This window comes from Ctenopharyngodon idella, chromosome 4, assembly GCF_019924925.1.
Source record: "Ctenopharyngodon idella isolate HZGC_01 chromosome 4, HZGC01, whole genome shotgun sequence".
Classification (NCBI taxonomy): Eukaryota; Metazoa; Chordata; class Actinopteri; order Cypriniformes; family Xenocyprididae; genus Ctenopharyngodon; species Ctenopharyngodon idella.
Window position 1 is genome coordinate 11,581,090 of NC_067223.1, and position 24,121 is coordinate 11,605,210.

At 39.3% G+C, this 24,121-nt stretch overlaps 1 protein-coding gene across 10 annotated transcripts in view; it reads right to left on the reverse strand.

Annotated features, from left to right (window-relative positions):
• Positions 1–632: 632 nt before the first annotated feature.
• foxp2 (forkhead box P2) overlaps positions 633–24,121 on the reverse strand; it is a 108,119-nt gene continuing 84,630 nt past the window's right edge. For 8 of the 10 annotated variants that reach the window (XM_051891313.1, XM_051891317.1, XM_051891321.1 and 5 more), the window contains 10 exons: positions 21,136–21,223; positions 17,582–17,665; positions 14,253–14,463; positions 13,658–13,734; positions 13,428–13,529; positions 11,312–11,433; positions 11,151–11,220; positions 10,298–10,509; positions 9,921–9,950; positions 633–4,220 (listed from right to left, as the gene is read on the reverse strand). In XM_051891313.1, coding sequence (XP_051747273.1) covers positions 4,076–4,220; positions 9,921–9,950; positions 10,298–10,509; positions 11,151–11,220; positions 11,312–11,433; positions 13,428–13,529; positions 13,658–13,734; positions 14,253–14,463; positions 17,582–17,665; positions 21,136–21,223 — 1,141 coding nt within the window. In that variant the 3' untranslated portion in view covers positions 633–4,075. The remainder of the gene's footprint in view (positions 4,221–9,920; positions 9,951–10,297; positions 10,510–11,150; positions 11,221–11,311; positions 11,434–13,427; positions 13,530–13,657; positions 13,735–14,252; positions 14,464–17,581; positions 17,666–21,135; positions 21,224–24,121) is intronic. The other 2 variants (XM_051891320.1, XM_051891319.1) reach the window with 1 other exon arrangement.

A 24,121-nucleotide genomic window follows, 5' to 3' on the forward strand; every position in this document is an offset into this window, starting at 1 on the left:
GTTTGGGGCGTAAGTATCTGTTTTTATCTTTTGTTTGGTTATAAAGTGCAGAAAAGTCAATAACAAAGGATCTCAGCCACTTGACTATATGAACGCCCAGTGCTATGCATTATTTCTTGCAAATAAACCGATCCTCTACACCGCGCTTTCAGCGTTCACGTAAACACATGCTGCAACTCAACTGGGGGCCTCAGATCGAAAGCAAGCAGCAAAAATGCATGGAGGATGCACTCCATGTTTCCCCCCACAGAGGCCTGACTGCGTCCCAAATAGCCTTTTCAAGTAAGCTGTGCTGGGCCACGCTCTCCTCAGATCAAAGCCGAGGATGAAGAACATGGGCCGTGTCCATTACGCGCACCTCTGGCTGCACGGGCGGCGCCTCTCGCCTCATCTAAACAACACTCGAGGTGCCGGGAGCCGGAACAAAGCCGTGTAAGTCTGCTATTAAAGTTTTATTGTTTTTCTTTTTCCCCGCCTCTCTTTTCAGAGCTGTTTTTGAGTTCCTGCGACAAATTCCTCCACGTTGCATAAAAGCATAATGCAGCCCCATTTCCACAGGCTGCGTCTTTGTAGAATAAAAGATATATGTGTACAAAAAAAAGTAAGAACTCCCTGATGTTGGAGGTAGACAGTTGCTTTTCAAATCCTAGTTTTGGTCCTTTATTTTATTCAGCAGTGAAAAGCCATGAATACAGAAAATAATAACGGCCGTTACAGTTCTCAATCGTGACCTCTACTCTCGCAGAAATCCGTAACATATGGACACAGTACACGGTAATGAAAAGTATCAAAAAGGAGTCTCGATTCGAAGGAAACGAAACCAAACGAAAAGGCAAAAACAACCAAAAGGTATTCACCAATTACATAAACATGTTTTTTTTGCTACAGTCCCAATTTACTGTATACATAGGGGATCATATTCCCAGAGAATGATAGTTATTAGAAAGGATACATGACTCAACTGCCAGACGTAATGCTTCAGAACGTATGCACAGAGGTACAAGCAATAAATACACACATTAGGAAAAGCCTTACAGCTACGCAACGCAGATGCAGGAAAAGCAGGTTTGCTATTCTTAGCAAGCAATGAGAGAACAGTAAAAATTCATGAAATTCAGAAAAAAAAAAAAAAAAACACTGATCTTTTTAGCTTAGAAAAAAATGTCTGGTAAATTCATGGGTCCACCAACATTTTTTTTTTTGTATCTTTTTACATAATATGCACAATTATCAAAATACAGACAAAATCATCCCAGAAAAAAACCCAGACAATCCTAAAATCTATTGGAGGAGATTGCCGATCTGGAGGTTCTTCTGGTATTATGTGCAAGCAACTATTTTAGACATTTTTTTAAATGTTTTTACAAAACCCATGCAAACTCTACAGGTAATATGCATTCTGTGGCTGAGAGTTTCTTTTGTCCATCATCATCATCCTCCTCCCCCGGAAACAGTATAGCTGAGGTATGCACACTTTATGCACTTAGTCCATCAACATCATCATCCTGACGTTTATTATTATATGTGGTAATTAATTCTTATTTCCAGTCCACCAAATGAATTTAGACATGCATTTTTTAATAACACAATATCCCCTTACAGGTATTTTTACATATTCATTCTACAAATGTCTGAGGACAAACTAGTTCAATGCAAACCTTCCACATCTGCCTTTGGGAATGTAAACTGGCGCTTTTGGCAACGTCCTGCGTGAATTAGGCGGAAAATGTGTCGGTGGCGTTCTAACGACTCGTGCAATCTGCCATTTTTTCGTGTTGTGAAGAGGTAGAAGCCTTTTTTGGATAAGTGGGAGAACCCTTTTTGTATCTTCTTATTCAAAGACGCTGTGTCCTTATATTTGGTGCCATAAAATTATTATGAATGTCATCTTCAAGTCAATTTGCTGACTCCAGCAAAGGATAAGGGATACGCTTTGTTCCTGGATCCAGCTCCGCTGTCTTATTAGTGTGTGAGTGTGTGTTTTTATGCATGTGTGTGTGTGTGTGTGTGCGTGTGTGTGTGCTAAACTAGCAGCCAACCCCTCGGTTTGGCACGAAACGGGAACAACTGCACAGTATGTTTCACACAGACAGATACAAACTTTGACATTATCGGTTACAACACAAAGCAGTTATCCGTTTCAAATGGGTTTTCTGCATTAGAGAACAATCAAAGAAAACGAAAGAAGAAAAGGAAACAGGCTTTGCGTTATTTTCATCTCCATCTGCTGTATAAGAAGAGGCAGAAATCTGTATAACTTTGGTTTGACTGAAAAAACAAACAAACTTTAAAGCAACAACCGCTTTTCCTCGATGACATCAGCAACTTTCAAATAAAAGTCAGCGATCACTTCTTGTTTCGCCTCAAATAACTGGTTGCTACTTATACACCATACATGGTCTAACCACAAACCTTCCCATGATCCAACACTAGCTGTGTCTATATAGCCATGAATTATACAATGAGTCTGAATCAATGGAGCAAAGCAAACGTCAGCAGGAAAAGGATTCGTCCTCTTCCTGTCATGGCTCTGTTATTTGCTTTTACAATATAACCAAGCCACATCATTTCATATCGACTTGAAATCATGACTTTTTTGGCTTCACTAGATATCTTAAAGTTTGGTTATTATATTTTTCGGTTTCGGCTCTGAAGAAATTGACGGATATAAGACATGACACGCTGGACAGTCACAATGAACAGTACATTTCACTAGTAAAAACGATGACAAGATGGCTTACGCAAATAATAATAATAAAAAAAGGAATACAAAAGTAAATTTAAAAAAAAAACAAACACTTTTTTTTTTTTTTTCTGCACTTCCACAAATGGTTATTTTGGTCATGATCCATTTATAGCTGCTCTCTTGCTCTACCCGGACCTCATGACGGTAGTTGAATCGAGGTCTTCCCGTTTCATTCGCGAACGGGGTCGACCGACATCACGAGGCCAGAGCGAGAGCTCTGTCTGTCGATCAAATTACATCAAAATCACTTTATCTTTGTACAGGGCTAAAGGAGACAATCCCAGAGGTTATTCGAAGGTAGTTAGTGGAAAAAAAGCTTCTCTTTGTACTAGTTAAAGTCACAGAAGTCTGACCAAAGAGTCTGGCGGCTTCTGTCTAAGCTATTGGCCGTTGATAGTGTTGGCTTTGGTTTCTAGCTGTTGCCTGTGACTCTTTGCAGGTAGACAAAGCTTTAGAACAAGGAGGTAAAGAGACTAGAAGAATATGCAGAAATGCATCTTTTTCTTTCATGTTTTTCCTCTCAGCATGGTGCGAGTTGCAACTGAATCACATTTCACGTTTTCAGCAGAAACAGAGCTAGTGAGACTCGAGACCTACTTTTTTTTGTGTACTTGTTTTTGGATGGCTGCAACAGTCTTGATACCACGGTTGTGTTATTGACGTGACTTTAAGAAATGCCATTTACAGTTGGTGGTGGCGCAAACATGACTTGAAATGAACATAAGCTAAGTCGCGGGAGGAACAAAACGGCAACGATGAAGAAAACTTAACAACAACAACAACAACAAAAAAAACAGCTTTTTTTCTTGTTTTTAAAATTTTTCTCGACATACAGGCAGTGACACTAATTTCTGATACTACTCATGTGCAAAAAATAACAGAGCAACAACTTGAATTGAACCAGCAATTGCATCTAACACCGACGACTACTGTGGCTTGGATATTCACAAACTTAAAACTTCTTTTTTTGGCAGTATATGTGGCCGTTGGCTTTCTACAGAACGGACTCGCTCCCGTTTCACTTCTGTCTTTTTCGGTCCATGAGCCTCGTGTTCGTTGTGTGAGGTGGCCAAGCTGATTCGAATGAAGTCTTGTCCTTTTGTTCTTCCTTTTATGTTTGTTTTTAAAAAGCAGACGTCTCATGTCTGTCCATCTGTGGTCCCTAAAGATCTGCGGTATAGATTTTCTTCGGGCCAGTCTCCAGATGCATGCTAAATAAATACTCCCGCCTCCTGCGTTCAGTCTTTTTGCTTTTGCGGTGGTTGTGGATTAGTTGAAGGGCGGAGCCTGAAAGGGGCAGAGCCACGGCGGAGGGGTGGGGCAAAATAGTCATTCCAGATCCTCCGATAGGTTGCCCTCCTCAAGCTCCCGGTCATCATCCAGCTCAGGACTGTGATTGGCTGTGGTCACCAATGACATCGGACAGTCTTCGTCGTCCATGTTCAGTGGCTCCTCCTTGACGTGAATTGGAGGCCTGCGTAAACAACAGATGATCAAAATTTAGAGGAAGTTCTGGTCAAATATTCATTCAAAAGATCTTTTCTCATGTAAGACAGTCTCTTACGCTCACCAAGGCTGTAGTTATTTGAACAAAAGTACAGTAAAAACAGTAATACTGTAAAATATTACAATTTAAAATAAAGTTTCTATTTGTTTTTCAAATATTTTAAAAAGCAATTTATTCACGTGATGCAAAGCTGAATTTTCAGCATAATTTCTCACGTGATCCTTCAGAAATCATTCTAAATTGCTGAATTAGTGCTGAAAAAACTTGTTGGTAACATCTTTTTAATTTTTTTTTATGGAAACCATGATCAATTTTTTTAGGATTTTTTGATGAATAGACAGATCAAAAGAAAAGCATTTAGTTGAAATATGTATCTTTTTTTGTAACATTATGAAAGTCTTTACAGTCACTTTATATCAATTTAATGTCTTTTCTGAATAAAGGTATTATTTATTTATTTATTTATTTATTTATTTTTTTACAGATCCCAATGGTGATAATGATCTTATATGTGACCCTGGACCACAAAACCAGTCATAAGGGTCTTTTTTTTTTTTAAATTGAGATTTATACATCATCTGAAAGCTGAATAAATATTGATGTATTTCCATTGATGTATGGTTTGTTAGGATAGGACAATATTTGGCCGAGATACAAATACACCTGTGCGACTTATGACTGTTTTTTTGGTCCAGGGTCACATATGACCATTTAAGAGATTTATTTTGTGATAATGACCATCTAACTGCACATAATTCCACTTATTATTTACTAAATAAATAAATAAATGTACATTACATTTGATTAGAGTTCAAATGATTTTGTTATATGAGAAGGGAAGAGACAACTAGCATAGTTCTTCAAAATGCAGTGATTGGCCAATCACAATCAAGTATTCCAGGAAGATGTCAAAATAAGTACCGGTAAGCATTGTCAATAGAAATGCAACCTTAAGATCTAAGTACAAAACTGTGTTGAAATAAAAGTGTAAAAATCATAACTCGTCACCAACGCAAAATAAACATTAGGTACACGTCGCTGACACACATTCAAACATGGCACTGGAGACACCCTTAGCTCAAGATGTTCATGTTTTCAAAGTCGCAAAAAAGCGTTAACAGCAATTAAACCCCGATTAATGAAGCGCGTGTGGAAACGCGAAAGCGTTGACAGTAAAATATGCTCGCCGCTGAGAAGTTTACTGATGGCACCTGCTATTTAAAAGGGAAAAAAGAAGTAGCTGCAGCCCCATTATAAATAATGGAGAATTTCTCATCCTCTCGCCCCTGGAGCAAAGAGGGGGGGTTTGTTGGGTGGGTGGGATAGAGTAGAGCTTTTTTTTTTTTTTTTTTTTTTTTTATCTTGTTAATAGAAAGTGCAGGCCTTCGTTAATATGCAGGGGCCGTGGTGGCACTTCTCAAGTGAGGAGACAACCTGCAGCTAGACTCCACCATTAATCAACTTCAGACTGCCAGTTGCCTCGGACACCATGATCCATGTTTTTAACTCCAAATGGATGAATATCTTTACCGACTGTCAATAAATGTAGGGAGGAGGGTAAAAAGAAAAAAAACACGAAGCGGTTTGGCGAGGAGCGGCGAGATGCCGAAGAGAGGGCGGAAGTGAGGTTACTAACAAGAATAATAACTCTGTCATACACAAACAAGGCTTAACATGATCTCGGGCCCTTGGCAGGGAGAGAGGTTTGTGCTACCATGATAAATCTGACAAAACCTAATTATTTCTGACACGTCGGATGCATCAGGAAATCCCGCTGGACTGGAGAGAGAGAGAGAGAGAGAGAGAAAGAGAGAAATCCTTATCAACTAGTCTCTGTATTAGGCCGTGTCTGGCTGCTCTCTCCTGGGTCACGCTCATCAATAGCACAGGGAACTTTGAATATGAAAAGAATTTTAAAAGGTACAGATTACTTTAATATTTATAGCAAAATAGATTAATATTCAGATGTGGAAGCGCCAGGATGTTTCTGTCTCCTGTACTCGGCTACGTGCGCTGGAGAGAAATGGAGCGACTCTGCCGGACCACCACAGTGATATATTTCACACCCTCAAGAAATACCTGCGAATGCGAATTAAAAAGTTCTCCCTCCTTTATTAAAGCAATTAATTCAAGCACAATAGCGTCTGGTTGTCACACAGTGTAATCTTGGGTAGATACTCAAGCACCATCGGCCATTACTATAGTTCTTTTTCGTTTTACTAATTTGAAAGTTTTATATAATTTTCATAATTTTATAGAATTCCTTATCGTAATTCCCATTCATTATACTGCCAAATTAGCCATAAAAACATTTGTAAACATCTATTTTGTCATTGTAACAAAATGGTGCTATAAAAGACGTTGCTGGGAAGTTCTTTCTCATAATTTTACAACTTTGTTGTACTTTTATGTAATCTCAGCCATAATAATGATCCTACAGTGTTCATAAACATATATTTTGCAATTAAAAAAGTGTAACTTTCTGTCCGCCACATTTATGGTACGATAACAAACTGATATACACTGATATACAGCCATACCAATGAATCTATAATGTTAACATCTATTTTGTCATCAATACAAAAAACAGGGCTATAAAAGACGTTGTCGACAGTCACTAAAGGGCTTTCTCATAGTTTTACATTCTTTGCCAGAGTTTTATGCAAATTTCTTTATTGTGTATAATTTTTGCAACTTTTTCCATTTATGTAAATAGTTGTAAATATGTTTATTCCCGCCATCGTAGTCATAATAATGATGCTACAATGTTAAGAAACATCTATTTTGTCATCAAAAAATGGGGTAATGTTTTGTCCGTCGCATTTATTGTACAATAACAAACTGATACATACTTATATGCAGTATACACAATCAATATTTGGTCTTCAAACAGTGTTAATTTAGGTGAGAATATCCCATCATGCCAATCTCTCATTAGTATCTTCACTTGCAAATGTTGTAATTTTTGCCATAAAAAAAAAACATTTTACTGCTCTTACAGCCATAATATGAAGCTAAAATGTTAGTAAACATCAATTTTGTCATGTTTGATGAGGCTACAAAAGACACCGTTGACCATCAGTGCTCACCTAATGTTCCGCTGACCACATTTATCGTACAATAACAAACAGATATACTTAAAGATATTACAGCGAGACAAATGATCCCGGTCGGTCCGACGTTCCACTGGCCATTAAGCTCGACACAGGCCTTTACTCCTAATGTGAAGAAGCATGGCTTACAGCTTTCATTTGCATTAATTATAAATCAGCGGCATGCTTGTGAGGTCGGAGGAGGAAGGAGAGAGGAAAAGAGAAATGATTAGTCCTCGCCGTCCCTTCTCCACTGTATTAAGATGTCAGGATGAGACATTTAGTGTTTAATGAGAGGCTGGCATGAGAAAATCTGGAGCCGGAGTCTGTGCCAGTCTGTGTGTGTGTAGACACTGGCACAGCGCTTGAGTAAGACACTTCCCTCAACCGAAATGATCAGAGATTACGGCAAACACCACTATTTTGTGCGAACATGTTGGTTTAACAAGTTGTATTACATGGTTCTCTGGAATGCTTGATTCTGATTGGTCGGTCACAGCAAATAGTGATTAAATATTTGTATTTATTTATATTATGAATAACATTAAAAAATTAGGAGTTTTTTTTGGACACAAAACTTGCTTTTTTTAAATGACTGCACATCATCTCTTAAAAAATGAGGGTAAATGAGCAGTTTGCAACCCATTTTACTTCCATGGAGTGAGTGAAACTGGATAAACAATGAGTAAAAATGCTGAATTCTCTGGATAAATGTGCATTAATAAATCAATTTTTATTTTATATTGAAGAAACTGTCAGATTATCATATTGTATTTTGCTTAAAGCTCTTAAAAAACCTCTTAAAATTGTTCTACTCTGAACAATATATGACAAAAATCATACACAGTACTGGTCAAAAACTTGGAAACACTATTTTTAAAGTCTTTGAAAGAAGTCTCTTATGCTGCATTTATTTGATCAAAAATACAGCAAAAAACAGTATTATTGTGAAATGTTATTACAATTTAAAATAATGGTTTTCTATTTTAATATACTTTAAAATATAATTTATTTTTGTGATGCAATGCTGAATTTTCAGAAATCTTCTGTAACAATATACACTAGCGTTCAAAAGTTTGGGGTCAGTATTTTTTTTTTTTTTAAAGAAATTAAGACTTTTATTCAGCAAGGGTGTGTTAAATTGATAAAAAGTGATAGTAAAGACTTTTATCGTTCGAAAATATTTATATTTTGAATAAATGCTGTTCTTTTTGACTTATTATTCATCAATGAATCCTGAAATCACAGGTTCCAAAAATATTAAGCAGCACAACTGTTTCCAACATTGATGATAACAGAGTATCAAATAATCAAATTAGAATAATTTCTGAAGGATCATATGACACTGAAGAATGGAGTAATAGCTGACAAAAATTCAGCTTTGCCACACACAAAAATAAATTATGTTTTAAAATATATTAAAATAGAAAACCATTATTTTAAATTGTAATAATATTTCACAATATTACTGTTTTTTTCTGTATTTGATGAGGATAACTTTAAAAAACATTAAAAATAGTAAATGACCAGTACTGTATGTGTACACACGTGGTTATCTGGTCTGATGCCATTAATGCAACATGTTCAGAGAAAGGTTAGTCTAATTGTTCCATTTCTCCGGAGACAAAATGCGGATGTGTTGTCCTCTTTAGCTACTTCATTATTAAATACAGCCCAGAAACAGCCACTCGCAAAACATACTTCTTCCATTTTGGGCATGTACAGGTCATGTAAGAGAGATTTCACCTTTATTGAGTATTTATGTCTTAACGCTTCTGCCAGAGAGAGAGAAAATATAAAAGACGCATAGACGGCAGAAAGAGCAAAAGAAAAAGAGGGGTCTAAAAACACCAGACTTAACTGTCCATTATTAAAAGTTAAATAACCTGAGGGAGTGAATACACAGGGATTCTGTCTGGATCTCAGATTTGGCCCACTTCACACTACTGTCCCACTTCTGAATCAAACACACTCCTATTAACACACATTCTTAGAGCGTGCGGTGTGTTTTTTTAGCTAATAGGGTCGTGGATTAGCATTAGCAACTGAAAACGCATGAAACTCAAATGTGTGTGTGCGCGAGTCTGGCGGCGTGCGACACACTTCCCGCTGCCCTTAACGCTCGTGCTACTATCTTTGGCTCGGTAAACACAGCCATCCAGCATGAGTGACATCACTGATTAGGGCGAGCACATGTTCTATATCACCATTCCTCCGACCGGCACCGCATTAATCTTTCATCAGCCTGTTCTCTCTCTCTCTCTCCCTCTCTCTCTGTGAGCCATTAAAAAAGATGGAAAGGCAAAGATTTTAAAGTAATTAATGATATAGTTAGCTTCTAAATATTAATAGGAACAGTCTTGCATAAAATATAACATCTAAACCTCTGCGATGTGGACGGTGGGGTAATTACAAGGGAATCTATAATTATGGCAGCCTTTCACTTCTTACCTATTTATAGGTAAGAGCTGTAATTCAAGAACCAAATGTACACTTAACCTCAGGTCTAGATGATTTTTTTTTTTTGAGCATACGAAATTTAAATGGAATTTAGTAACAATGCAAATATTCTTACCACTTCAAGTTCAGTGCTAAAAATCCAGATCTGAAAGAACAAAATATATTTTTTTAATATTTTATTACAAATAATATTTTTATTTTTTATAATAATCTTAAATACAAAACATAATTGTACTTTTTTTTTTTTTTTAAATGTCTCTGGCCTTTTTTTTTTTGCACATTTTATTTTTATAATTTTACATCATTTTTATGTCGTTTTTCTTTTCAGCTGATTAAAAAAACAAGCACTGTTAGCCAATAAAATAAGTCTATTTTTCATAATCTAAGCAAATCTTGTGGGATAAAATCAAGCCCTGCCCATTACATCCTACTGAATATTTTCTAAATAAATTCAGATGTGCTTTTTATGTATAAATGCATGTGTGAACTCACAGTTGGGTCTGCGGGGAGTATCCGGGACTGCTGTGTCCGTTAGTGTCCAGGTGATCTAGTGTGCCGTTGAGATCTTCGTGCGTGGTGCCCTGTAATAGGCCGGTCGGGCTGCCGCTCATCAGTCCTGGAGGACTCGCCCCCATCATACCTGACGCGCTATTCATCAAGCCTGGATTACCCAGCAACGGCAAAGAGGTCTCCGCCAACGCAGCCTATGAGAGAAAGAGAGAGAGGGAATAGTTACACTCAAGCATTTTCAAGCTTTTTCAGCAGGCGGCACGTCATAGCGCACGGCTTCCAGCTTGTTCAAGATTATCTCCTCTTTTTTTTTTTATTGAGTTACTTCCGAATTATTGCTGAAGAATCAGTCTCTCCGTATGATAAAACAGATGAGAACTGCCACAAAGTGGCAGGAAGAAAAACAAACGGGAAAGTTTCGAAGTTGCAAAAACATTCTCTTCACCTTACAAGACAGGCCTGAAATGAACAGCGAATAAAGAAAGCCCAAGCATCCACATGATAATGAAACCATCCAAAACTTTACCTCAAAACAGTCAAAGAAAAAAAAAAAAGACTCCTGACATTTTTGCCTCCTGCACATTAAAGTTATATACAGTAATTAAATTTTAAAGTTTTTGCCACGAGCACCTCGCTGGCCGACACTGCGAAGCCAAATCATTTATGACAGTTTGGATAAATATTAATGATTATGCCCTCGCATTTGCACAGGCTGCTATCAATCTGAGGCTGGGCTGGAGGAGAAGGTACCTGCCTCTACCACACGGTGTCCTTCTAGACTCTCACTCTCTGTGCCAACCTCACACACACACGCACACACACATACACACGTTACCTGTAAGCTGGCATTGAGAGCTGCCCCATAACCCAGACTGGATGGCAGGTTCTTGACCAGCGTTGGGCTCCTGAACACAACACAAATGTTGAACTATTAATATTAATCTGACTGTAACAACATCTGAAAGACATTTATACTATATTTGTGTTTGCGTGTACCCTGTTATCTTCTGAGATCTGCGTTTCTGATATTCCATTTCATCCACGGTCCACACAGCACCCTTCACGTTCTCCACCCGGACAAAACACTTGTGCAGGCTGAGGTTGTGTCGCACTGCGTTCTGTTAAACATACATATATGAAATTAAAAATCAGCATATTTACTTCAATAAATGTCTTAGTGTGCATGATTTATCAGTGCATATTATTCTAAACTATATATATATATATATATATATATATATATATATATATACATACATACAATTTATTTATTTATTTATTTTTGAAGCTTTCTGTTGTCATACCACATAGGTGGGGAAAATATTAACCAATAATATCCCAGCCACCTTTTCACTATCCTAAAATAAAATTGTTATGCCCCAGTATAATCTACCACAGAACACTATTTTTGTTGTAACAAAACTAAATTATGGAAAATTCTTTAGCAGTTTTTTTTCATCCTATAATAATTAAGAAGACATTTATTTAGTTTTTCAAAATGACCCATAAACACACTTTCATAATCATGAAGCATTGTAAAAAAAAAATAAAGAAATACGGCACGTCTCGTATGTCGCCATAAAAGAATCTAATTAAAACATGTAGCAAAGAAGCCAAATAATAACCTTTGCTCATATTACATTTTTTCATGTTTTATTTGAGGGGCGGGTGTTTTTTGCTCTAAGAAAAGGGAGAGAGAGGAATATAAAAAAAACCCTCATAAGCAGATCTCGCATCTGACCTGAAAATCCCAGGATTTGATTGATCTTAATGCCCATGGCTCTGAATATGATAATTTTAATATTAATGAGCAAATGAGCAGTTTTATTATGCATGCTATATAGTTATAACTAATAAGCTGGCGGGGCTGAGAGCTCGATCCCCAAGCTGAGCTGATGAGACCAAGCACAGATATTAAATCACCTTTCATTCCTTTTTAAAAATTCTCTCTGTTAATCAAATGACAAGCCCGTCACCAGCCGGCCCTGCCCGGGCCCTCACAAAAGAGCAGGGAGGCTCCGAATGGAAATTCCTGCTCCGCTATTGTAGAAGGAGGGACCCGAATATGCTGAAAGCCCCAGCTTTGCCTCTTTGTTCCAATCGGGACCAGATTAAAATATTTCCTTGATAAGGACAGAAGCAAAGAGAGCTGGAAACAAGGATGCATATGTGGCCATAAAATGCCTAAAAACGCTCATTCGAGCGTCTCCGAAACAGGCGCTCCGGCAGTAAATGAGTCGTGGCCCAGCATGCATCTGTACGGGGAGCTATTGCACACCCTTGTGGAGCTGTAATCATACACCAGCATCATTAGCAAGCCAAATCCAAATTAATTCACTTTGCTAAATCTAGTGCTGGGAAATGCTTCGCATGCTGATGAGAGCTGTAGAAACCTTTGAGAGGACTAAGTTAAAATAGAAAGGAAAAAACGGACGTGTATCTTATCGACACGCACCGCTACCCTGTCTAAAAATAGAGGATGGTTTTTATTGTATCCTCCTTTTCTCTTTATCCCTGTCTGACAATGTATTTGTTGGGACAGAGATACAAATGAGGCCTTTTGTCCTGGGAAATAAAGTGTGTTTCCTGGATGACAGAGGCATTAGCGCTTTAGAGCCAGGCAGGTCTTAACCTCTCTCTCCATTTGTCTTGTTCTCCTTGGCTTTTTGTCTGGCCGCATGAGTTATAGTGTGTACCAAGCCTCGGCCGACATCAACAACAACAAGAAAAGGGATGTAGCGGTGTGTCTACAAGGCAAACAGCCATCTTTCAACGTAATTAACCAATAATATGCAGGGTGGGGAAGGAGAAAAAATGAAAAGGAGACACTGAGAAAGCAGTAATACGCCACGTCTAACAAAAGGTGCTGATGATTGAGTGGCTGGTTAGTAATTAGCGCGTCAGAGCACACACCTCCCCGTCAAGACTCGGCTATTAATTGCACCAAATTAGAAAACGATATCAGAGGCTGAATTATTCTTTCACTTGTCACAGAGAGAGTGAGCGAGAGCGAGATAAAGAGAGAATTCGCCCTTTTCAGGAGGCAGGTTAAAAAGAGGCACGATCACCGCTAATCGGCCCTCGTCCCTCACAGGCCTCCGTAACACGTTACCTTCCAGGTGGCGGCGTTGCGTCTGAAGTAGGCGAAGGTGCGCGTGAACCAGCTGTAGATTTCGTTGAGCGTTAGCTGCATGTCACTTGACTCCATGATAGCCTGCGATGAGATGCCATTAAGGGGTGCGTTAGAGACTGGAGTGTGTCGAGGCGCTCTCACCCAGACTTAATTCAAGCAGCAATTAATTACAATCTAATCAGGCTAAAGCTAATTTATTTCCCACTCACCTGCCTGATGAGGGTTGCATAAGTAAATGGCGGCCTGACGTCGGCGTTCTTGTAAAACTCATAGTTTGGGGCGATCTCTGCGGAGAAAAATAAATAAAGAAACAGTAAGAAGCAGCAGATAAATAAAAAAATAAATAAATAAACCACAGTGTCGCCACCTGGGATAATTGCTAAACGCGCCTCCACCAGGAATTCATTCAGGATTTTATCAAATTAAAACGAGAGGCGGATGGAGTTTGGGGGTGGGGTGGGGGGGGGGACACCTCAAATCAGCATTTTACATGTCCAACTAAATACATTTTTAATTAATCTCTCTCTGGAGAAATCTTAAACATTAACACGCTCATGAAATTAGAGCCCACGTCGATATTTTGTATGTGTTTGAATAATTCATGCCTTCCCTGCTGCTCCGAACACTTGCACAAGACCGGTAAATATAAACATCAAACAAGAAGATGTTTTTACATGCATCGCCTTCTTGAATATTGCATTATTTTATATTTGCCTGTAATTAAAATTCATTGAATATTGATGATTTGATTTTGCCTAATTTGCATAAAAAGCTCACAAAAAAAAAAAAAAAGCTTCTACAAACCTGAGGACAAGGGCATGGAGTATTTGTCGGTGTGGCGTCTGCGCATGGCGCCCATGCTGGGCACGTTGGCTGGACTGAGAACGTTGGGGACCTGGGGCATCTGGGAAAGGGGCGTGACTGGAGCGGTGGGCGTGGTGGGCGTCTGAGGTAAGTTGGGGGGCGAGACGGACGGGAGGTTCTTTGACATGGTGACGCTGGAAACGAGATTCAGCTGTAGAAGAGAGAAAGAGAGAGAGTGCACGTTTTAAACGAGTGCTGGCTCATTCCTACAGCTGTGTTTCCCCTAATAAGCATAGGAGGAAGCAGCCAATCTGCACTAATTACAGGATGAAATTGTATCATAAGAATTCTAATTAGAGCACGCTGTTAAAGATTATCTAATGATCAGGCTGTGAGTTATCCCGGCCCATCTCTATCCCATAAGAGCTCCCTGGATGCAAAGCACACACACAGTGAGGAGATCACCTGGCTTTCTGCCATAACCTGGTACCTCGCTAGTGATCCGTCTCGCTTTCTTCCTGTCGTACCACCCAAACACAGTGTCAGGTTTTTATCGATACGCACTTATCCGGATTTTCCTCCTCTACCTTTTTTTTGTGTCCCAACTTCACCCGAGTGGAAAATTCCACCCTGACCTTTAGTCTCACTGTTAATTCCTTCGAATGGTAATGACACCATTACATATTCAAACCAAATTGCCTTAATTGCGAATTGGCAGGCGGAATTCCGTTGCTGTCGGAATTGAAAACGACCGCCGGTTGGACATCAACAATGGCTTTTGGCACGTGTTGATAAATACAATGAAATGTCAAGCTGGCTATTCTCAGGCGACCGCGTGGCTGCTCTATAGACAATTACAGCTCCACTTAATGATAATGAGATAATGCCAACACAGAGAGTGGCACGCGCTATACCACTTCGTGAGAAAATCAATGACTCCTCTAGGGGAATGTTGTATTCTGGCTAACGACTGGAACTAAGACCTTGAAAGGAAATTAATGACAGAGACGTGTTGTCTACCAGAGGGATGTCTTAGCAAAAGGGTAAACGGTTATGTTTTTGACATCACAATGTGACATGCTGAGCAAATACTTGTGTCTTAAAGTCAACGTGAAATTAATTTACTTCTAAAAGGTGCTCCTGGGTATTTTTGTGAACAATTTATTCAAATAAATGTATAAGTGAATAAATAAATAAATACATACTGTCATTTTTCTACAATGAATATATGGTTTAAATTTTAAAATACACCACAAATGTTGAAAACAACAACAACAAAAAATTCACAGTTACAAAAAAAGCAACATTACTGTTAGCAATAATTGTGCGAGTTATACTAATAAATGTAGCTTTCTAATATGAGACACAAAATAAAGTTTTTCTGCAGAATTTATGGGCTTTTGTACTTCCATCTTTCTCCCTGCTTACAAAAACACAGTTTGATGTGTAAAATACATTGTATAATTCATCAGGGGCCGGGTCACGGCACCAGATTTAAGGATTGTCCTTCTGAATCTCTTTCTCACTGCAGCCAAACCACCACATCAGCCTGTAATTACACAGTACTCATCTAAAAAGGTTTTGATACACTGTCAAACACTGCTAAAAAGCACTTCACAATAAATCCTATCAGTAGTGAGTGAGTGAGTGAGCGGGGAAACAGATAGAGAGTGTGCTGCATGTATATTTAAAATGTTAAGACAAGATTTTCCTTGCCTCTTCTCACCTGGTTACGGCAACAAGCGTAACATGTTTGCAGGCATACAATCCGGTGTTTGCAAAATGGAATTTATTAAAGCTTAACTGAGCAGGAGTGAATGAGACACAGGGATCAGCCCTTTACTACTGCTGCTCATCTGAATATATATTCAAGGTTGGCTAAGAGGAAGGGAAGGGGTTGAGGAAAAAAGAGCCCCTCATTATTCAGGACTAGCAGCCTTGGTAACTTTGATTTTCAGCCATCCATGGCATGGCCAAAAGGTAACATTTAATGAAGTGCCATTCAGAGTTTAAATGGGGTCGTATAACAGTGTACCAGCACCTTGTGTTGAGCTACTGATAGCTGTTGAGGGTTTGTCTGTGCTCATTTTGTCGTGCTAATAAATTCACACTATTAATATTTATCAAAAGTGTGGGATGGTTCTCTGACGGCCCTGTGCGTACGAGGGCGTGAAAGTACCGCCATATTATCTCTAACATCCCTTTTTTTGTGGGGAGGATACACGTGTTTTCTTTTGTACCTGCGAAACCGATAACGCTGAAGCGCTCGCGTGAGCCCAACACTTGCACTAAAAGACAAAAAGGAACGTGCCCCAAAAAAAAAAAAAATAAAAAAATCGCAGACTCTCGCTGATTATTTAAGAACTCGCCGTTAATTGCTCATCATCAAATGCAATTAGCAGTCCTTTCATGTGCGGTTTATGTAATGTAATACTTCATTAATATTATTCATTCGTATGCAGTCGTGGATTATAGGCTGAACGTTTTTTATTAGAGTCGATTTCACCGTGCTGCTGGAGTTCTGAGAATGGAAACGAGAAAAAATAAAAAAAACCCTGAATAATAAATCGACAGAGGTGAGCAGTCGATTCCTGATGGATTTACAGGATAATTATTCTGTCTTGTGATTATCTGCTTTATAAGGTGGGAGGTGATGAGAAAAATTATGCTGGTGAAATTAGCTACTTGCTAAGCAACGAAAACACGCTAACAATGTTTTCCCCTGCAAAATATTGAATATCTAATAAATAATTCTGATAAATAATATTTATCACAGCCTACTCTCTTTTGTAAACACTTTCATTTCCAGCACAACACTCTTGTGTCTTTTGTATTTTGCTTTTGATTACTGGTTAAGAACATCTTTGGGTGAAAATCTGACTTTTTTGTTCTACAGGGATCAAGACAGATGGGCCGTTTTCAAATATTGCTCCAATTTTTTCTTCAAATACACAGCAATATCTCAGAATGTTTACAGATTACGGGTTATTTCTTTACAGATCATCTTCTCGCAGTTTCTATCTATCATTTCAAACTGTTTGTTTTCTGAAACGAAACGTCTTCCCCCTACTTTAAGTGTGTCTGCGGTCACGGCGCTAAATAGCTTTTTACCGGCCAATAGGTTGTTTGCCGTGCTAAAGCCATCAGAGTGTAATGGCTCTGCTTTTTGGTTGCGATCGGGTGTATGATTTAATGCTCTCTCCTTCCTGATAGGGTCCCAAGAAAGCAGGCATTACAAATCCCATTCTCCTCTCATCCTCCAGCTGTGTTTAGAGAGCTCATTTACCAGCCGAGTCCTGTTTACTGTACGCGTACCAATATGCACTCACCGGTTTTGGTGATGGTTTGGGCTCTGAAGGCCTCATGTGCAAGTGTGCCATCATTGCCTGAAGACGCTCGCGTTCTTTAGAAAGCTGTTAGCGGAAAGAGGGAGGAAAAGAGAGAGAGAGAAAAAAAAGAAAACAGACTGGTTTTAGAAATGAGTGATTTTCCCCAGACTACCACAGTAATACATCTTGTTATCGAGCTTGTAATAAATCCTGCATACGGCCGAACAGGCTTCCTTAAGCTTGCCTCAAAGAAACAGACATAAAGCAGTGGTTCTAGACCGGTGGGTCGTGACCCAAAAAAGTATTTTCTGATGGGGTCATGGACAGCTGAAAAACAACAATGTTAAATGCAAATAAAAATGCAATTAACCATACACTTGAGTATAGTTCAGACACAAGAGCCACATATCTTGTCAAAGCATCAACAACATGTATCTTAGAGCAAGAGTAATATTAGTAATAATTGTCTATTTTATGTATTTAAACTGATTAAATGATCAGTTTATGAAATGAAAATTCATTCTTTTATGTATACAACTTTGCTGCAAAGTGTTTTTCTTTTACGTTAGATTTTAAGGACATTTTTTGTTAATTTCAGATGATGAAAACAGTTTTGTACTGTGTTGGCCACTTGATGTCCTGAAGCAAAACCAGTTGAGAACCACTGAGAGCGAGAGAGAGGCAGATTAAGAGAACCATTCCTTGTGGTGCGGTGATGGAGAGCTGAAGGTGGTGCTCGGAGGTCACAGAAAACAAATAGCACTTCATCTTTTTGTCAATAGCAGAATTTAGGTCAGCAAAGCTCTGACAGTAACAAGCTACTCAGGCCATAAATTAGAGGGTCCTGGTCGTCTACTCAAAGTCCTGTGGACACTGTTAGGGCTGGACTGGATCTAGCAGCTGCCGAGAGGTGAAGGGGTCCCGCAAACAGAGTGCCAGTCGGTCCCGCCTCCCTGCCTCCTCCCGGGTCCTCTGAGGTCCAGTTAGTGCCCCGGCGATCTGTTATCATCAATCTAACTCACGGAGAGTGACAGGGACCGGCCCGCACGGCGCACCGCCTTGAACTCCGCCAGCGAGCCGCCATCCGAGCTCTGAACCGGGCCTCATTACCACTGACGGAGGACAAAAAAAAGGAAAAAAGAACGGAAAAAAGCCCAGAAGGACAGAAAACAGCAGCGCTGCTGTAATTGGTCACAGTGTAAGCACTCTGGCTTTGTGGTATCAGCGAACAAGAGAACAAGTCAAGGGAGAAATCGTGATGTCCGTCTGTTATTTTACATATAAACAAGAATTATTCATCGTTCTGTTTCAAGAGCCCAACAAATAAATAGGGAGGGTTTCGCCGAGCGTAAAAACCTTTAAAGGTTGAGGGGAACGCTTGGCTTGCATTCAGATGGGCATCACGGAGGCTTAGAGGCGCCACGATCAGAAAGCAATCCACACTACAAAGGCAAGGCGGCTTTTTGCGCGAATAAACGTCAGGGAACGGCGAGATCTACATAAAAAAAAAAAACTCGAGCCGCAATTACACTGCAAGCGAAACTGGTTATTTATTTGAAATTAACAGAAGATAGATGGATTTTAACCCCAGCGCAACCCATACGGCGTATCCCATGATGCACCGGAAGGTGTGAGGCAAAGGACAGAGTGTTAACTGGCGGGAGAGATGGCCGCAGTGCTGAGTAATAGCATCCCTCAATCACTGCTCTCATTATCTCGCCAGCGTGACACCTTAATAAGGTCACGCTCCAGCTACTGAAAATAGTGGCTCTCTTTAGAGGTTCCTTCAGGTGCAAAGTGTATTTAATTAACACAGTCCAGCCCAGATGCGCGCATATTAATTGGACGGGATAGAAAATAAGCACAAACCATGATTCAATTATAAAGGCCTGTGATGGTTTTCACCTTTGTTGGGATGGATTTGCTCAAGGTGTCCCTTGTGCATTTTTACAGTTTATTCGCTGCGAGTTTTTTATGGCAACAAGCTAATTAATGAAATGCACTGGAAATGTTTGGTGTTATGCAGCAAACAAAAGCAGTTAAAGTTGAACAAGTGTGCGTTAAAGACGACATGAAATTAAAATTGACATGATTTACTTTTATTAAGGAGTTAGTTCACCCAAAAAAGAAAATTATCCCATCATTTACTCACCCTCAAGCCATCCTAGGTGTATATGACTTTCTTCTTTTAGCCAAACACAATCGAAGTTATAATAAAAAATATCCTGGCTCTTCTAAGCTTTAAAATGGGGGTGAAGTCCAAAAAAGCGCATTCATCCACCATAAAAGTAATCCATACGGCTCCAAGGGGTTAAATAAAGGCCTTCTGAACTGAACTGCCTTCCGCAGTTACGAGAGAACTGAGTTCCGGAGTAGGACGTAGGCATAGCGTAAGCTTAGATGAGAGTAGACGCCTCTCGCGGTTCAAACAAATAGGGCTGAGCAACAAACTCAAGCTCCTCTGACATTTCTCTTTAAAAATTCTCGTTTTAGATTTCTTATTTATGACCAGTGTTTTGTTTTCCTCTATCCTTTGCGTTTCCGTGTTTTTCAATACATCATGCGTCGGGTTAGAGGTCACTCTTCGACCGGAACTAGACTTCAAAAGGACTTTATTAACCCCCTGGAGCTGTATGGATTACTTTTATGATGGATGGATGCGCCTTTTTGGGCTTCAAAAATAATGGCACCAATCACTCCCATAATAAAGCTTGGAAGAACCAGGATATTTTTTAATGTAACTCTGATTGTGTTTGACTGAAAGAAGAAAGACATATATACCTAGGATGGCTTGATGGTGAGTAAATTATGGGATAATTTTCATTTTTGGGTGAACTATCCCTTTAAACCCAACATGATGGTACTGAGCACCCACTTTTCACAATCCATTCAAGTCTTGATGACAAAATTAAGTTGCTTTAAATATTTCCTGCATTTAATACATAGCAAATTCAAAAACAAGGCTTCCCGAACACTCCCACTATCTGTCACTGGTCAGATAAACAGATAGTCCCACGCATAATTGGTTGTGCCAATGTTTACAGATGTTGTTATCCAAATGATAAACACCACAGGCAATTTATATTGTTATAAAAGCTAATAATATGTTCAGTACTCAATGCTAAGTTTCAAGTATCAGCTAGTATGCAAACTAGGTAAAGCTAAGCGTTGTCAGCTTTAGTCAAACGTTTTGAGGTCAATATTTGTGAAGAAATTAGCCTACAAATCACACGAGTTCTGAATTCCTTGCAAGTTCATGTCTTTAAAGTAAAAGTTAACCCAAAAATGACAATTCTGTCATTTACTCACCTTCATGTCTTTCCAAACCTGTACATCTTACTTTCTTCTGCTGAGAAACAATGAAAGTCAATGGGGTCCAAACCAACACTGCACCAAACTGACTTTTATTGTATGGATACACAAACACTTTTTTTGTGTGTTTCACAGAAGAAAGAAAGTCATAGAGGTTTGAATGACATAAGGGTGAGTAAAGAATGTCAAAACTGTAATCATACCACAGTGTGTATGTGTTTATGTTCATGAGTCTACTGTACCTGAATCTCTAGCTGTTGTACCACCTGCATCTGTACTCGGCACTGGGCGGTACTCCTGTCGTCCAGAGCGTGCTCATTGTTAAGGTGCCTGTAGGCAAACAGGAGAAACTGATGAAAAACCAACCCCACATACACACACGAGCTCAACTAATAATAAGCAGTTGCTGTTGATCAACTACCACTGTTGTTGATGAATATGATTTCTGGATTACAGGACGTCCAGCCCATTAGCTTTTAACAAGCCGCCGCCGTCTAACAAGTGTGTCCCGCGCTCGTTGAAAGCCGGTGTTTAACATCACAATAGAGCGACTGTCATGTGAATGAGAGGCAGCGCTCAGAACACAACGGCTTATGAGGGATGTTGGAGTACAAAAGGCCTCGCGCAGAGGTTTTGTCTTCTACATTTATCAAGAAATAAATATAATAAATGCAATTTAACTCGAGTAACGTTTAAAAAGCACCTCCTATGAAGAGTGCATTATTCCGTCGACATATTAAATGTATCTACTCATCCTTTCATTAGAATATTACGCTGGAAAAAAAACCACTTCAGACTGCAGGAGCAGTCAATGGCGGTTTTCCTTGATTGGATTTTGTCTGCAGGACACAAAAGAAGCCCACCATTAAAATAGACCTTTATTCCCGGCAAACGCACGGAGGCGAAAAGGTTTTTAAAAGTGTTGTGATGTTCGGTAATGAGCCTCTATCTAAATTATCATTGGTGACAAACCCACAAAGCGCTCTTTTAGAAGACATGCTTGTGAAATGCCAATGCTGCCACTCTCTTTCCTGTAATTATAGGTTAGCTTGCAGACCCTTCAATGATCATTTACAGTACAACCTCCAGTGCATTAGTGTGAGCTTAAATTGCGCACACACACGCGCACGCAAACACACACCCACCCACACCAAGCTAGTTTTAACACTACTAAGCATTTTCTCTATTCATTCTCTATTCATAGCGCGAGCTATTGTTTATGTGCAAAACGCAAAATAACAACGTATTCATAATCCTCCTCAAACACGCCAATCAAAGCAGAGGACATCTGAGAACACAATGGCCGCCGCTACCTTTCAATTATGCCTGTGCCCATTTAAAATTATTTCATTCCATCACGCCCGCTTTTGCTATTGTAACCGTTTCAGGTCTAATGCTCAGATATTCTCCATTATAAATCAAGAGTGAGATAGCATTGAAAAAAAATGGTGAGGATGACTGGAGAGCTGGTGCCTTTCTCCGGCCCCGTGCCTAATTGCTGTTTCAGAATGCGCATGCAAAGGGGCATTTCATTAATCATGTAATCAGGTCCCTCGCAGGGAACTAATGCTGCAAATACCCTTTTCATTTCAATGCTCATAATGCTATCTTACGCACTTGATGTATGGTGGATGTCATAAATTACAGCTGCTTCAAAAGCCACGACTGGCTAGTTCCGCTGTCCCGACAGGTAGCTTGCTAAATAACGCATCTTATCTTGCACGCCCTGTTTCTCATTAGCGACCATCTAGATCTTAATCTCGTTTCCTTGTTTCTTTTAGAAATGTGAGGTCTTCTTTTCTAATGGAAGCCCATTTCCACCTACATGAGTAAATAAAAAATATAAAAATGTGATTGTTGGAGAGCTTAGAATATTAGGTTCTTTATAGATATTAAAAATAGTCACAATTGTGAGATATAAAAGCACAGTTATGACAACGGTTTGGCAACGGTTCTTTTAACCCTATATGGAGTGTGTAGCTTTTCATTTCTTAAACAACCATGTAGGAAGACGTACCATGGCCATATTCCAGGCAAACCCTAATGACAAAGCCCAGATTCACCAGGCTCAAATTGTGAAAGAATGGTTGAAAAGAAGACAACTCTGAGTCCTGACCTTAATTTCATGGAAAGTCTTTGGGATGTGCTGGAGCAGACTTTACAGAGTGCTCACCTCTTGCATTGTCAATACAAGATCTTGACCAAAAATTGATGCACCTCTTGATGGAAATAAATGTTGTGATGTTATCGCCATCAAGATGTTACTAACTAATTAACTAACTAAATAAATAAATAAATAAATAGAGAAAATAGTCACAGTTGTAAGATGTGGTCACAATTAACAGAATAAATGTGATATAGTCACAACTGAGACATAAATTACCAATTGTGAGATAGAAAGTTACAATTACAAGAAAAAAAATTAGCAACATATAGTCACAAATGTGAGCTATAAAGTTACAATTCTGAGAAATAAAGTCACAACTACCTTTTTTAGTAGCCAGCAGTATAAGATATGGTACAACAGAGTCTTTTGTGAGTGCTAACGTTAGCGAGAGCCAGTTAACGTTGGTGATTACATCCAGATTACTGCATGGCTATGAAATATTCAGGCAGTAGGTGTTTGACTATGCATTGATAAAAGCAGGGGGCTGGAGGGGGGTTAGATGCAGTCACCAATATCTCTTAATGAGCCTGTGGTGCTGGGTTTAGTTCAAACAGAGAGGTGAGAAGAGAATGAGACGGGGCCGCCCGCTCGCTCTGAGCAAACATCTCTGGAGCTGCCTGTAATTTATGGGTCACTTTATAGGCATATTGATTTTTGTTTTGAGATGGGGAATGAGGGCTCTGATGGTCTAAGAAACAGACGGACAGGTACGCAACGGACTGAGAAGTGCATTCGAAAACCACAGATGGAATAAAATCAGTTGAGTTAAAGCTAGCTGCAAAAGATATGTTTTAATCTCACTTTCGTTCTTTCCAGTCAACACGGACCAATCAAATCATTTTGATAATTCTCAGACGACACTTGCAATTTCAAAGGACTCATCACCCTCAACCGGACATGGGCTTGATTAATCTGACCAGCGACTTGCTGTCGGCTTTCATGAGCGCCTAGTTTAGACGCTCCAGTTTAAGTGGTGGGAGCTCGACAGGTTGCTTCACCAGTGTTAAATATTAGGTAGGTGAAAAAGGAAGGTTCATTTCCCGGCTAAAGCCCCATTAAGA